This window comes from Stegodyphus dumicola, chromosome X2 (assembly GCF_044657685.1).
Source record: "Stegodyphus dumicola isolate Sdum_Otavi_A_Nest chromosome X2, ASM4465768v1".
In the NCBI taxonomy this organism is placed as follows: Eukaryota; Metazoa; Arthropoda; class Arachnida; order Araneae; family Eresidae; genus Stegodyphus; species Stegodyphus dumicola.
In genome coordinates, this window is record NC_140781.1 from 39150873 (window position 1) to 39168108 (window position 17236).

General features: G+C 32.0%; 1 protein-coding gene across 3 annotated transcripts in view; it reads right to left on the bottom strand.

The window, feature by feature from the left end:
• LOC118186652 (BAI1-associated protein 3-like) overlaps window positions 1-17236 on the bottom strand; it is a 600433-nt gene that overhangs the window by 137531 nt on the left and 445666 nt on the right. For all 3 annotated transcript variants that reach the window (XM_085808773.1, XM_085808772.1, XM_085808771.1), the window contains 3 exons: window positions 12467-12570; window positions 10469-10592; window positions 5819-5943 (listed from right to left, as the gene is read on the bottom strand). In XM_085808773.1, the coding sequence (XP_085664899.1) occupies window positions 5819-5943; window positions 10469-10592; window positions 12467-12570 (353 nt within the window). The remainder of the gene's footprint in view (window positions 1-5818; window positions 5944-10468; window positions 10593-12466; window positions 12571-17236) is intronic.

Below are 17236 nucleotides of genomic sequence, written 5' to 3' on the forward strand. Positions count from 1 at the left end.
TTTTTTTCCAGAACGGATTGAAAAATGGATTTAAGATGGATTCCAAGGGATGTTTTCTTGACCGTGTGTGCGTACGTACGTATGTATATATCTCGCGTAACTTAAAACCGATTAACCGTAGAACGTTGAAATTTTGTATACGAAATTGCTATAACATCTAATTGTGTACCTCCTCTTTTTATTACAACCAGCATTACCAAGAGTATATATATATGTAAGATATAATAAAATACGATGGTTGTTTTAAGAATACTTGGTGACCTAAATTCATCTGTTCTCCCAAATTCGAGATCTTTCCATGTTACATAACAACCTAAAATTAACCAATCATAGCTTAGAGTACTCTCTCCATCATACATAGTATAAATACTCTTGGCACAACAACTACGTCATTCCGCTTATGCCGTCCTGTCCAAAATACTTACGTCATACTGTTAAAACCAGTGTTTATGAAAATTATCGTACTTAATTATGATTGGATAAATCTCTACTATGATGGTTTGATGCGCGTGAAAATAAAGATGGCGTTACTTCAAGCTCAATTGTGTTAACTGCGTCACCCTAAGCCACTACTGTCTTCTCAGTCATGACAGATATTGAAAGCTGTTAAAAGATCCAGTGTTTACTTCTACGCATTAATATATATATATATATATATATATATATATGTATATTTATATGTACCCGCTTTCCTTATCCAGCTTAAAAGTTCGTACCCGGCCTTTGTTATCGTAATCGTTGGTCATAATCTATTACAAAAGTGTTTTGAATAATAAAAATATTTATGTTTTGGTAATGTCAAATGTAAAAAAAATTATTTTGGACAAATAACGAAATCTAACTTTTAATGGCCGTCTCTTGTTTCCTATACTTACACCTGGAAAAGTTTTATACTCGTTATAAGAAAGTAAAAATCCAAGAAATTTAACTTCTTTACGACAAAAATTGGCCGGGATATTTAATGAAAATTTGCAGTTTTTGATATCATTTTCAACTTTTCTTGAGAGATCGGTTAATTAAATTAAAATAATTCGAATAAATAAGATTAAATGAAGTGCAGGAAAATGTGTGTATAATTTAATAGGCCGTATAAGAGTCATGTAGTTGTTTACTTCAATTTTTTTTATAAATTTGTGTTTCTAACATTTATTTAATATACCTGAAATGCGTACCATTCTATGAAATCCTTCGTTTATAACCCAATATTTAAACTAGTAATTAATACACATGAATATAAATACCAATATGTCATAAAAGTATGAGAATTAAACTGAATTTATGACCATATTTATTGATATAATCAACTTCCATAGAACTCTTTCCGTATTTTAACACTTTGCACCCTATTGTGTCTCTATATATACATACAAGATAAGTCCTTTAACACCTTACGAAAGCCTGATCAGAGATAAGAAAAGGTTTTCTATTGAAAGGCTATATTTTAGTTAACCACGATGTTATTAGGACGCATGCTGAGAATTTAATACACGAAAAATAGATAATTTCGGTTGTTTACTGCATAGCTTCGAACTTAATTGTATAAGGAGAATGATAATAATGTTAACCTAGAAAATGACAAAATTTACCTTAAAATATTTTTTATTCATTGTCTTACTATGAAATAAAAGGCAGACACTGTATTGTTGAGGTTTCTGTTAATAGACGTTCAGAAGATAATGTGCGTTTTTAAATATGCAAGAAAACCTCATTTATGGTCAATGCAGCAGTTCTGCGAGAGAGATTGCAACCATATTCTGCACAAAATTGTAAGAGAATACTATTAACTCGAAAAATGAAAGACTGGAAAATTTATTAAGATTCTGAAAATAGCGGAAATTAAAATGCGCGAACTGTAAATTATATAAAGACATCATTATAATATAAAAGAAGGCAGTTAAAGTAATTATGATGCCGAAAGCATTAGTAATTGTAAAGATGTAATATAAAGAAAAGAGAAATATTTGAAGAAAAGAAAAATATTGAAGTAAAGAAATATAAAAAATAAAACTATTAGATATAACGAAAAGAAAAGAAAAAAAAAACTGAAGACGATTAAAATATAGTCTCGCTAAGCAAAGGAAGTACATGTGCAGGTGATATGATAAAGATGACAATGATTAATGAGATGATATTACACAAAAGAAGATATATTTTCCAGGTAAAGTAAATTTTATAATAATGCTTAAAGTCACCGAACCCTAAGTTTTCTCAAACGTAGTATTATTTTATTTATTTTTTGTATTAAATGGTGGATAAACTCATAAAGATAAAACGTTAAAACCTATTTAAGAAGGTATTGCAAGCATTTATGAGTACCGTATATTTTGGCGTATAATGCGCCCTGGTGTATAATTTCAAACTACATATTTGAATTTTTAGGTATATTTTCCGTATAACGTGCACCGTTTTCTTTATGCTCTAATCTTCTGAAGTCATTCATGCGAACATTTTCCCCAGAATTTCGAACAAGGGCATACGGAATGGACAAGCGCTAAGGGAAACGATATGTATGTGGGGGAAATGCTTAATTAAATAATTCTACAAAGAGGATGGGTTGTATTCAGTGCAGCTGTGTACAAGAATATTAGTTTAGGGTTTCGCGATAAGGGGGACATAACACGGGGTAAGAACTTCGGACGCGAATGAATTCGCGCAATTAGGAGTCATATGTTTTCTCTGAATGAATGAAAGCACAATAATTAATATGCTTTATGTAAAGGAAATAATTTGATAATGAAAATTTTTAAAGGTGCGTCATTTCTTTTAAATAAACAACATTTATACAGATATAGAAATCTGATTTCTGTATACTCTTCTTTTCCTAATTTTTATATATATATTTATTTATATATCTATATTTTTATATCCAGGCACCCTTAAATTTCAATCTTATTTTTTGTATTAAAAGTGCGCTTTGTGCTCCGGAATATACGGTAATTAGAGTGCTAGTTGTTCATCATAAAATGTCTCGAAATGCAAAATTAATATTATTCTCAGTTAAAAAAAATATAGAATTTTACTTCAGAGCATAATTTTAATAATAATGATAAAGGGTATTGAGTTTATTACCATCATGCGTTACTCTATTTGTCCCATAATGCGTAATCCTGAAAGATGCGACTTAATTTGAAATAACTGCACATTCCAATTCAGAAGTAAAATTTACAGTCGACCTGCCTTTTAAAAATTGGGGAAAAAAACATTAAGAAAATTTTGAAATTTAATTTCCTATTTGCTTAATTAATTCTTATTCTATGGCCTCTGTCCGCCCCTTCCCCGGTGTACTGTTTGTAGCTTAAAAGTTTCATAATATGGAAATCTGATGCAAAGCGTGGAAAGTAAGGAAAGGAGGAAAAACACGTAGACAGACTTGTATTTTTACGTCAGAAGGTTATTTATTTAGTTGAAAATTACTTTCAGTTGTCTTTGTAAACTTTCAACACAGTAGCTTTTTGGATATTTACGTTAGAAAAGAATTTTATTTCCAAGATGAAGTACGAGCAACTTAATAACTCTTCCGGCCATAAAAGTCTGGCGCTTGTGTCAAAATCAAAATCCAGAATCGTTTTTGCCCTACGAATTATTTTCAAATGATTCCTTTCGCTAAGTTCGCTTCTATCCGCAAACTGAGTTAAAGCGTCTTTCCAGCGTTCGGTTCTAATTCCCATTTTGATCAGAGGGCTTCTCAGTAAAGAGGTTTGAGTTGTCCTTGTTATGCCACGGTTCCGTTATTTCTACGATTTCTCCCTCTTTGACTTCTCAGTCCTTTCTTATCAAGATGGTTTTACGAGGTCAACGTTTTCAGGCAACTAAACTAGTCAAAATGACGCAGAAATTACTCTATGGAAAATTGCCGAAACTGGCATTCTACTACTACTTCTAGAACTACCAGAAGCGATGGAGCAATTGTATGAGTTTTAATAAGTATTACTTTGAAAGTGATTAGGTAATAACTTTTTACATTTCAAGCAGAACTCTTCTACAGCCATGCTTTGCGAATGTTTTGAACACAAAGCCTTTTCTAGATTGTTTGGTTTTAAATCAAAATTTTAATCTGGTCATTTTGCAAGCGAGAAGAAAACCGAATTAAGTCCCTTTGCCTTGCTGTAAGACTTTAATTATTGTAAATTCAGTTATTTGAATAGCTCTTTTGCAAGACCAAACATGAATATAGTCACTTCGGGGGAAAGTACATACAACGCACATTTAATATTCTGCGTAGCTATCTTCTACTATTTGCTGTTGGTACTAAGTTATTCTCTGGTTGGTGAAAAGAGGCGATTCAAAGTCATTTCTTTTATCTTGTAACCATTGTAATGTCTACCGCTAACAGGGTTGAAGACATTAAATTCCCTTTATATCCATTTAGGTTGGGTGTTTAGCGCATACGGATAAAAGAAGACTTGAAATGAAATCTCAGATGAAGTGGCGAAGATCATTTCTTGGAAACAGCATAGCTATGGACGAGAAAAATCTCATAGTCTTGGCTTTGGCATAGGGAATCAATACCATATCACTGTTCTGGATAAACTGTACAAAATCTCCATATTATGATTCTTCATGCCGGTATTTAAACTCACGTGAATGCAATGGTCACATTTGGGAGCTTTACTTATTCTACAAAATAAAATATGATTATTACTGTAAGAGAATAAAATGCCACTTCTTGAACAGGAAATTCTTATAATTCTTTAGAAGCGCAACAGGACGCAAGTAGAAAGTTTGCAGCTCACGTATAAGCTTAAAAATCCACGATGTGGCTGCAAACAGTTCATGCGGTACGGCCCTGTTTATTGATTCATAACAAGGATTGTACACAATAAGGATTATATGCAACATACAGTATGAGGGAATATATATGCGCATATTCCCACACTACAATTGGTACGTTTTCCCTTTGCGTTACTTTTACTAGAAATAAATTTATATATATAGAGAATATAGTTCTACAGCATGTGGCTCAGAATTTTACATAACTTAGTTTATCAGTATTTCGTGTTTATTAATTTCGTACGTAAATAATTCTTTTAGTTAAAAAATTATTTTAACCCTATCAAAATCCATTATAAATTTTGAAAGACTAATAAACTTTTGCACAATATTTCTTACGCAACATGCATTGATTCATATCTCAGAGTTTTCCTGTAAAATTATGTATCAACAATAAATTCTGCTTCCCTTGAGTTTTGCATGAGAAAAATGTAAATTTATTAAAGGAACAATAAAGAAAATTAAACAGCCGTCTTTTATTTATTTCTGAACGATTTACGTATGAATTTCATAATCCTATGTCCACAGATGTAGATTTATTGAGTTCTAGAAACCTTTACATTTTTCTGTAATGTTCTCTTGAACATAACAATTATTAATAATTAAAGTGAATGCAGGAAATTGGAATATGGTACTACAAATTAAAACAATATGTAGTCCCTTTTACCTGCCTGTTAGAATGATTTGGTATTGTCATTAAAAAGTACTGATAAAATCCTGTATTATTGTAAAATGTATTATTGTATCTTATTGTATCCTGTATTATTGTATCTTATTGGTTTTAAGTTGACAAAAAAAATACCAGCATTGATTATATATTTCTACTGATATACATGATTTTATGTCCTTAGTTTTTAAACAGATCTTTTTGTTCACCTAATTTTATTCAATAAATAATTTAATCTGTGCAAAATAAATTTTATCAGAGCAAAATAAAGTACCTAGAGATCTAATCACATTTTATGGAGAATACAGCATGGAAATATGAGCTTTATTTAATAGATAATGGTTGTGATAAAGAGATAACTTGAAAAAAAGGAACACATACTTCAGCAGGAATTTCAACTTGTGCCAGGCATGAGCGTTGTGAGGAGGAAAATATTTACGATGTTCACGCAGTAACTCAATACAACGTTCTGAAAACTCGTTGAAGATATCTGCCGTATCAGTTTCCTAGAGAGGAAAACCACTAAAGATTTATTCAAATATGATTTCAGCACATGAAATACGATAATTCCAGAAAACAGTAAAATTATTTATACCCGTGCAAAAATAAGAATTATCTCTCTTAAAAAAAAAAAAAAAAAAAAAAAAAAAAAAAAAAAAAAAAAAAAGATTAATTCAGACAGCAAACAAGTATGATTAACACTGTTTAATTTATTTCAAGCTCAGCTTGGATATTTTTGTTTATTAATATAAGAGAAAATTTTTGAAGTTTGCAGTCTGACAGTTTCACAGAAATATTTACAGTAATAACAGTAAACGAACTGAACCTCATAAAATGTATGTCCATGCCCACTTAAACATCTTTCTACTGACACATTTAAATGTAAATCAAATTCATTTCTAGGCTGTTTCACTTTTGGATGATTCCTAATTCTTTCACAGGAGAACTCTTATTAACTACTATAGTCTATTATTTTAAAATAGGAATTTCAAGTTGTTTCCGACGTCCGACTAGACTCGAAACCATTAGAAGAACAACAGCTAAGAAGAAGAGGTCGAAGCACTTTTTCCCACCCATTTTCATTTCCGTGTAGCGAGTTTTGCTTCATGAAAAGCACGCGAATGAAGGCTGACTTGAGTTACACTTTGAAATTATATACAGAAAATGCTGTGTGGTGATGACGACAGGGGTTACGATAGTAAATGGGGAGGGAATTGGCAACGGTCTTGAAGTTCCTATTTTAAGTTAACAGATTATAGTGGCAGTCAATGATTAAAGGAAGTTATGAATAGTCCCAGCTAATCTCAAATTAATAAATTACATTTTAAAATAAGTTATACCTAAGTCTATATTCTAACTTTTTGAATTTCATTCATCCTTTATGTCTGGAATGAGTTGGTGAAAACATTCATGCGAGAACATGAAACAAAACGCTGACTGATTAGAAAATACAAAAATGTTCCTTACAATAATTTTATGAAACGAATTTAGTCAGTTTTCTCGTTTACATTTTGAATAAAGCGAGAAAAATTAGTCTGAAAATGTTTTAGATTATTTAAATCTCATTTTCTATACAAGGTATTCATTTTTATCTGCGGTTGTGAAAATTCTGTGCATATAAGACTCGAAACAAAAATGCGACTGATCAGAAAATAGAAAAACCTCTTTACAGTAACTCTACTGCACGAAGAAATTTGTGTTTCGTCGTCAACAGGCTTGATAAAGTTGAGATACACTAGTCATAAAATTGTCGATGTTATTTTACTATTACTTTCATTTTCAACAAAAGGTGTTTCATTTTTTGCACCTAATATCTGTCCTTTGCAATAAGGTATTTTAGCATCAGGACTTCCAGTAGAAACTTGTAGAGATCGATCATTTATCTCGCTTAGGTAGTCCTGTTCAAGATAAATGAAGAAGCGAAGAATCTGAGCTATCCTATCGCTAGTGGCATCTGAAGAAAGCAAGTATTCAGTGGCTTGGTATTTGGGCTTAAGAAACATAAAGTCCAAGCGGAAAAAAGGTGTAATGTATTATCTGCAGAAAAAGAACAAAAGCAATCACCGAGGGAAATCAAAAGTGTTTTCTTAGAAACATTATGTGAAGGTGAAAATTTTCGTTAAAGACCATATGTAATTTAAAAGTTTGGTTGAATCCATGGCTCCAAGTTAATAAATGCATTGAATATGTTAGGGTTTCAAAGTGAGAAAAACGTGACCTAAAGATTGTGATATTATATGATTTTTCTTGTTTAAAAAATGGCCTGAACAGCCCATTTATACGGACGTAAAGCACTTCAATTATGTTAGATGAAATTTTTTAACTATAGCATTTCTAGGAAAAGATATTTGTAAACCATATATAGCCAGGTTTTTCTGTAGCTCTTATAATTTTAATTCAGGAATTTACTGGCGTAGTTATCTTTAATGATATTTGCATATTATCTTCAATTTATGTTTGTAGCTGGGAACATTTTTCGCTTTAGAGAATGAATACTGTTTCTTTGATTATTTTGACTATGAAAAACTTTCTTAACATTGATTTCTTTTTTCTACGGCTTCCGAAAAATATTTAAATTTTGAATGTTTTTTCTTAAAAAATATAAAGCAACAAAAATTGTAGAAGCCTGAAAACTTAACTTATTACAATTCATTTGTTAAGCTATAAGCATAGGTTTGTGACCAACCATTTAAATGATATTTAATCCTGCAAACCTTTTAAAACAACCAGTACATATTTGTATTTTACACATGATTATTAATATTTATTGTTGTTACGTAGTTAATGTAACCTACTTTCAAGCTGGTTTTTATTATTAAACTGCTAAATTATTTTAATATTAAACTGGTTTATTATTAATTAATTTTTCAAGTTGGTTTTATTATTATTACTATCAGTTTATATTTTCAGAAGATTCTCTTAGTTAGCCAATTACTCTTATGATAAATTTATCCTAAGAAAAGATTCAACCAAAATCAGGGCTAGACTATTCTACTAATTGTAAAGTTTCCCATAAATTTCTGTAGTGAAACACGTAAAATATGCAAGGTGTATAAGTTTAAAGCGGACCGCACTTGTATGGAAATTCCATAAACAAAGTAACGTGTCTTTTTATAGGGGCATTTTTGTTTACATCTAAATTACAAATCCACTCAATCTCCTTCAAAGCAGTTCTCTTGGCAAGTTGCATGTTGCCCGAGACGTGAAGCCGACACTTCATTGCAGTGCTGATACTCCAAACTCAAAATATCCTTCACTTTGTCGATCACGGCCTCTTTAATATTTTCTATGGTTATTAAATGGTATCCTTTTAAATGGGTTTAAGTCTGGGGAATAAGAAAAGGTCATAGGGCTGAAGTCAGGCGAATATGGGCGCAGAGGGTCATTTTGAGCCAAAATTCCTGCTACGAAAAGCGTCGTGTGAAGGGTATATTGTCATGAAACATCTTAGTTTATTTGTTAACTTATAAGGCATTTCTACCACTTCCCTAGCGTGCCTTCGCGGTGTAACGGTAGCACGCTGGGCCGGTATTCCAGAGGTCTATGGTTCGATTCTTGGGGAAGGCGGTTGCATATTTTTCATCTTTTCTGCTTCCAATTAACCTAATGACTCTACAAACTGACCTCACACAAACCACCCGCTTTTGTAGTTCACGATTTATCATACAATCTGTTCGAAAAAATCCCTCACTGTGTTCACATTTTAATGTGTTTTTTTAGATGATGGCTTTTGAAGCAAGAAACGTCTTCAGTTGATTCTAGGCCTTCTGAAAAGGCCTCTTGAATTTTTCAAAATCGCGTTGTGCCCCAATATGAAATGAAATTCCACAGTGCATTGTTGCTAAAACTTTATATCACTCGTTTTAGGACGCATGATAAAATTTCGTTTCTTGAAGAAAGCAACAATATAGCACATGTGAAATCTGCGAAGTTAAACTAGATGTGAACCTGAATAAAACATTGGCCTGAATGTTTTTTAAGAGCAACAACTTTCATCTGCTGTTAGGGCACTATATGACTATTGATTTATTTATAGACCTCGTAATTTTATGTTTTTTCATTGTTTGCAGTTAATCTTTGATTGTTGTATTTCTCAGTCATCTGTAGGAGGTTGATAAATCAATTTTGATGAGTATGGGGGACGGAGAATTTCTCAAAACTGGAAAAGGGTTAGATAACGTTTATAGTTTTAAAACTATAAATCCTTAATAATAATAGTTAATAGACACTTCCAGCTAATATCAGGTGTTTTTTGCAGATCAGCCATGGTTTCGTTTAAGTGTATACTATATCTATAGCAAAAATTATACAATATGGGACTATGGAAATCTGAATCTATCGAGTTTCCTTTGCATTTTGTAAAACTGATGTTTGATATGCCATATCAAGACGACAAATAATCGAGCACCTGTTCTTGACAAACACGGGACACTAAGAACTACGAAGATATCAACTAGAAGCTCGTTGCTTTACTGCAGAAAATGAGCACCACTTTTGGTTATAACTACATTATGTTACATACTACATAACAGAATCTACCTTGAATATATTGGAGGAGCCTTTTAGCAACAGAGGCTGTGGCCTTCAGATCTTACCAGTTTAGATCATTTTTTGTAGAGTCATTTTGAAACAAAAAGTACGCAAACAAGCACATACTTTGAAAAAAGTGAAAATGAACTTTATCTATACTTGCTCTTTTTTCTAAGCTTTACTTTATCCATACTTGGTTTCATCCAAGCATAGATAAAGTAAATCTTCGTGAAGGTATTAGGAACATGGTGAAAGGCTTAGAAAAAAGGATTAGAATAGAGAGACGTCATTGCCAGCATACGCTTTGGTAAGGTATTATGTCTTATAAATATTTATTTGTCTTATAAATATTTATATATAAGGTATACCCATCGTTTCCGTGAAAATTCCACTTTTAAGCACTAGAATATACTGTATGAGTAATGTTTCCTGTTCAGAAACAAGCTACTTTTTTACAAGAATAATTTCGTTCTTTTTATTCCATAAATATACCTTTCTTACCTCTTCCAATGTAAGAGCTTCTTCATTTCTATCCCAGCTTGTATTTAGCTCATCAAGTTGCTGGTGTATGAGGGCATAATCAAGAGTTACTTCCCGGTGTTTCCGATAGTAAGCAACCCACTGACTGCAGAAGCGACGATTCGTGTATTGAAAACACATAAGAAACAAACATGGAATTTTGTGTTAGTTTAAAAAGAGAAATTAGGGTTTACGTAATTTTAAAATAAAAGGCTTGAGTAGTAATCTAGTAAAAATACTTCTTGATACAGTAATAAAATTCTAAAATAAAATCAATAAATAATTCCAAAATAAAAGGCTTGATTAGTAATCTAAAAATAATTCTTGATAACATCACAACAAAATTCAGAATAAAAGAATAATTAAATAAAACAAAATTAAATTTCATATTCTCTTTTCTTAATAAAAAAGAGCATAAATTTGTTTCCCTTTTTAGCCAATAAATGTATTTCGCACTTTATCGATCACTGGAAAATTTAAGGCAATAATAATTTTAAAAATATGAAAAATTTTTATAATCACTGAAATCAAACAATGAATAAATATGTTGATAAAAATTAGAGCATACAGACCACCAACGCAACTGGCAGCTGGAGGACTGGAGTTCGATTTTCGGAGAAGATATTACTCGATTTCTCATGTTTCTTCAGTCCAACAAATTCTAAAACAATCTTTAGTGGCACCCGCACTGAAACATTGCATACAATAATTCGTCGCCACCAAAATTTGGCGACTGGATCTCCTCCTCTCCAGTCACCCTCGAAGTGGGAGATAATGTAAGGAATTTCCTCTCTCCTGTGTGGTGTCGTGTGGATTCGTGTTGTAAATGGAAGCACGTCCAGCCAGCAATCGGGAAGTCCGGAGTTTGAAGCCCGGGGAGGGCATTAATAATTTATCGTGATTGCTACTTCGACAAATATCTACATTATGAACAAAGCAGATCTAAAATTCCATAGTGAAAGGAGAAGTTACTAAAGAGTGACTTTAACCAAAGCTGCCTTACAGGGGATTCGGGATCCACAAACTCTTATCTAAAATAGTCACATTTTTATTTCATCTATGATTTATTTTGTTTTAAGTACATAGTTTTAATCCTTAGAATTTTAAGTTGCAGTGCAACTTAATAAAGAGTATCCGTTTATAGCAAATAATGGAAGTGACAATCATAGTTTTCAGCATGTTCTCACTGTGACTAATCGCTAATCCTTCCACCTAAGCTTCATCCAAATCAAGTCTAGGAAATTTTATCGTGGTCAAAGGGGGAGGGGTAGCGCTTATCGCTAGTATAGACCTAGAATATTACAGGCGACAGTATCAGTTTGCCTAGCTCCAGTTTTTAATGGGGACCTCTCGGAAGACGAATCCGAATGTCTTCTATCTCTCATCATCTGCCATCATCCTCTCGAGAGGACTTTCGGATAGACAATATTTTAAGTGTGCTATGCTGCAAAGGCATTACATATTCACAAATGTTTATGTCTTCTGTGGGATTCGAACCCAGTCCAAGGCTATAGCAGTGGACTCTTCTATTACTATGTCAACAGAGTGGTCTTCTATATATAAATACATTGATAACATAGTACGTTTCTCTCCATTTTGTTCAGGATATCAACTGAGATATCATGCAGAGCTATTTATGATGATGCTCCTACATCCCCCCTAACATAGCAAATTTCGGTTTTTGTGTGAGACTCATGCTATACTAATTGTTACCTTCTTCCCTTCCGCTCACCGTTCTTGGTATTCCGCCCTGTTAATGATCGATGACTCTTGAATAGCACTGGAGAAAATAAAGAGTGTTAGCGTTTTTCTCAAGTGAGAAAAACTACAAATACCATTTCGGATTCACTACTAAATTATTTTCCTAAATAAATTTTTAAATACTATCAATATAATTTAACTTGGCTTAAGGTAACAGGCTTCATATTTCATCTTCAGTAATTTAATATTGCAGAGAACTAAATAATTAACTTTTCTTACCAGAGTGACTGTTGTAATTCGGTTATATCTCCTTGTATAGCATGCTGATGCAATATAGTGAGTGCTTGTTGGGGTAAATCACCAGGCCACTCATAACTTGGGCCCTGTAAGAAAATTATTTATTAGATTGGAATCCAAATTTGGGAAAAATGATCCTTATAATTTGAAGACAGTTAGCTGTATTTCATTTCTTAAGCCTGTGTTTGTATCAAATTAATTATCTTTATATGACCTAGACAGCTCTTTTAATACAGACTCTCCTGCAAATAACTGCTAAATAGTGCTGAAGGCATATTAAAAGCGTGTGATTCGAAATAACATTCCGGTTTGAAGTTTTACTTTTATTTATAAGCATACTATGATTAGTGTAAGCAGTAATGGATGGCTTAACACAAGACAACTTAACTTCAATCTTTAGATTACAGTAGAACAGCTTACCATTAAATTTCAAAAAGTTAGAAAAATATTAAAAAAAATAAAAACATAAAAATCTTAATGTATAAAATCGCAAATGGATTTTAGGACCCAGATTTCAGTTTAATACCTGATGCAATTTTAGACAAAGTAGATATGATGAGTTAAACTGTTTAAAAATCAGTCATCTAAAAATTAAAGATATGGAAAAATAAATATATTTAATATAAGCTGTTCAAAATGCCATAAATAAATGATATAATCAAACTTGTTGCGCTGGTATTTCATCCTAACGTAATGCCACATGGAGACTTATGCGCTTATTTAATAGCAAATGACTGATTTCGCTGGGTCTCTTGTGCATAAGGCAGCCGACAAATATTCGGTTGTTGCAATGGAAATGATCACTGAATTACTAATTACTGAGTCTAAAACTAAGAAAATACCGAATTTAATGCAAGTTTTTTATGTCATATGACAGCGTTTCCCGTTGATGATGCAACTGTAGTTTTTGTTTCATTCAGCGAAAATTAAATAGTGAATATTAACGACATCTAGTCAATCATAAAACGAAATCCAGTAAACAAAGGCTTCTATACATTTACGAGCTCAACATGGGAAATTCTTCAGAGACTGTGTGCTTAGTGGAAGAACAACTAATGGGAGATCAACTCATTGTTCGTTAGCAAAATTTCTTTGCAAGAGAAGGAAAAATAAATTCGAGGCTGAAAAATTAATCTCGTGATTATCATCCTTCATCCATTGATTCGAATGAATTAAAGGATTCAGTCTAATCATATCCATGGTGAACTGTACGGGGGTGTTACCTAGGCATGAGGAAGCTTAATCTGTGTGTGCTTCACGAATTCATTGATGTAATCAAAGTAGTAGTTTGGTAGTGCGTTGTTCTCTCTTAAGGAAAAGTAAAGAAAGAAGAAAGATCTCTGCAATGAATTGTGAATGTGGATATTCTAGAACAATCTCACATGTTCGTCATACTAAATGGAAGCTAAGGGCGGACCAAGAAGGACTACGAAGGCGTCTTTGCTTCTAAAGAAGACAATGTCTACTGCATGGTGGTCTTCTTCTTGAGTTACTCACCATTAATTGCTTCCACTAGGTCAAACGATAAATGCACCTCGATATTGTACAGATATCTGGCAAATATACGATAAATTGGGCCTTAAGCAATCAATATTTGTGAACAGATATAAAAGCGTATTGTCCTAAGGTAACGTCCCGCCACATACGACACTGTCAACCATACTCTCCTGATATTTCTCCAAATGATTACCATTTTTTAGACACTTGAGCCATTTTTCTCTAAGAAATGTTTCGTCAGGGATGCATCAACGTATCTCGCAATGGAGGATTTCATCACTTTTAGAGACACTGATTTTTATAATCGTGGTATAAATGACTTTGCCATAGGTTAGTAGCAATGCAATGATGTTGTTGGAGATTTTTTATAATCTTCTTTTTCAGTCGTACTTAGAATCGACCATTATCTTTGCAACAACCCAATACTTTGTTCAAGAGTACTACTTCCTAGTTCGCAAAATCCTCAGAGCCTCCAATTGAAAATATTAAACACATTGAAAAAGCTTCCTTTGAGATGCATAAGAAATGTACGATGATGCCAATATACGTGAAATGTGATTTTGCTTCCCCAGTTTACGTTCCAGTTTAGTACGCAAACTTCTGATTTACCTTTTTTCGCTCTATTGATGAAATTAATATGAAGCAATTAAGCCAAGAGCCAGGAGAAAGAGTTTAATATTAGTTTATTCAAAGCGCAGTCCATGAAATACCTGAGCGATACAGCAAATATTCTGAATAAAATATAAATTGACATGCATGTAACTCGTATAACTTAATTTAAAAAGCAAAAGTACTTAATTTAATTAAAAGAAATAGATTCTAAAGCGAGAAATTTTGATTTATATTAAGCTCATTCAGGATAAGCGTCTACAAGTAAATCTCGACAACTCGTGACCGAAGGTAAAAGAATTAAGCAGCGAAGCGGTAGAAATTCTTAACTGCAAAGAATTATATGAAATAAGCAGTAGTGTGTGGTAATTCGTTTTAGTTCACCTTTATTGTCTTACCTTTATTCCTGCCATTTAAAATACTTTTAATGGCTGAGAGTACCGGCGCTAAAATTTAATAAGAATGATTCAATTGAGGTAAATTTGTTTGAAAAGGAATAAAGTGAATTGAAGAATTTATTTTCACTTTCTCCGATATACTGGGTTTCTTTTTTATATTATCATATGAAACTCCAAATGAATCCTAATATTTTGAAATTGTAAAGCCGTTTTTTTTCTGACAGAAATAAAAGGATATGAAATATTTTTTAATCATTTACACTAATAGTGTTGCGTCAACATTATGTTAGCTGTCTCAGAATATTACATGCATTTAACCCTCAGTTGCATACTCTTGTACTATGCAACATGATTTTATATTATAAATACAATGTGTTATATAATTTTAGCACCATATTTGGTAATATGAGATAGTCATATTACAGAATAATGTACAGATTGATAACTGCAGACTGAATGCACAAGTCCGATAATAGGTTAATAAAATTTATCCTTGTCAAAAGAAATATATCAGAACGCTTGAATTCTTCTCAGAGATATTTGTACAGGTGGACACAGTATTGAGCAGTATAATCAGTAGCTATACTTCAAACTACTAAAAACGTTAAAACACAACGTAATGCAAAGAGTTATCTAAAGAGAAAGCTAACTCCAGATTATCTCAGTTTACGCGAAACTGCAAATCGCAAGAAGAGTAAATAAGCAACTAACTAAACAACTGAGATGAGATGTCTCTCTTCGACTTTAAACAGTTTTCGACAGGCGGCGTGAGGTAGTTTTAGCATTTTCTGCTTCTCGAGATTGCTGAAAACCACTAAGAGGATGGAATTACTGTTACAGCTAACATAGTGGTCAATTATATTGATTCAATTTCAATACAGATTACCGAGATATCCATTTAGTCAATGTTAAATGCATGTTCTCCTATATTTTTACTTTTTCTGCATTGCTTTCTCTTAAAATTAGTCTCGCTGTACATTGCACGGAGAAATACAACAATTTTAATTATAATTCTACTAAAATTAGTCATTTAAATACAAAATTCGTAACAAGCTTTTCGTAGCAATTGTAGCAATCTTTAGCTGCGAGAAATTTTCTGTTTATCCGCACTCTTTGAAGATGTCTTGCGTTTAGTCGAACATTTACGTTTTTAGAATAAAGGATGTTCTTAAAATTGTATCAGCAACTATAATAATAATATCATCAATTTAAAGGAAATATAAAAAAATGAATGCTTTCACAACCAATTATTTTATTTTGTACTTTGCAGTCTTATCTTTTTTGAGAAAAATATTTGAAATGCAGATGTTCTGGCTCGAAAATTTCAGACATCCACGAGGAAACATATTCAATAAAGAAACGATTTTCCCCTAATTTATGGAACAAGAATATATTTTTATTTTATGGTTATTTTCTTTTCTTACTTCAGTAAGTTCCGTCACACAAATTTTGCATCATTATGAGTTTTAAAAGACGTTTAGAATTTCTCTTCTAAAAAATGAATTGCAAAAATCAATTCAAAATTTCCATCTGCAGATCCTAGCGGACAAAAGAAAAATGGCGAGCAAAATAATTGAAAAGAGCTAGTCATCCGAACTTAAATAAGACCCGAAACAGGATTTCTGAATTGAATTTTTTAAATTCATGTCATAGCATAAAAGAGTAAATAATTAACTCCCTGAATATAATAAAGGTATTTCATTTCCTTCTCACTTTTTAAGGAATTAATTACTCAGTCCTTTATTATGCGACAGATCTGTGATTACTTATGATTACAAGCAAAATGATAAATATTGCTGTCATTATTATAAGAGAATAAACATTCCTTAAAATGAAATATTTTGGGGTAAAAATGATAATAGTTTTTGAAATCTTTTGATTATTTCTTCTTTGTACATCTTGCCGATTTTTGAAGGTTATTTAAAATATATTCAAGGCCAAATTCAGCGTTTTCAGTTCTAAAATACGAGCGATACACCTGGATTCTGCTAGAAGAGTTTTAAGATAACCTTACATTTAAACTGTAAATGAAATGAGTTACTGAACTAAAAAGTTAGTCGAAAAATGTACAAATATGTACATACGAAACATGTACAATGAGTTCAGCTACTAGCACAGTGTAAATATTACCCTTTGAAAACTCTAATACTTATTATTCTAACGTCGATGAATGAGTCACTTTATGTCTATAAAAGCATTTTACCAGAGAAATTGGAAATCATTACTTAAAAGAATAAGTAGTTTTCAG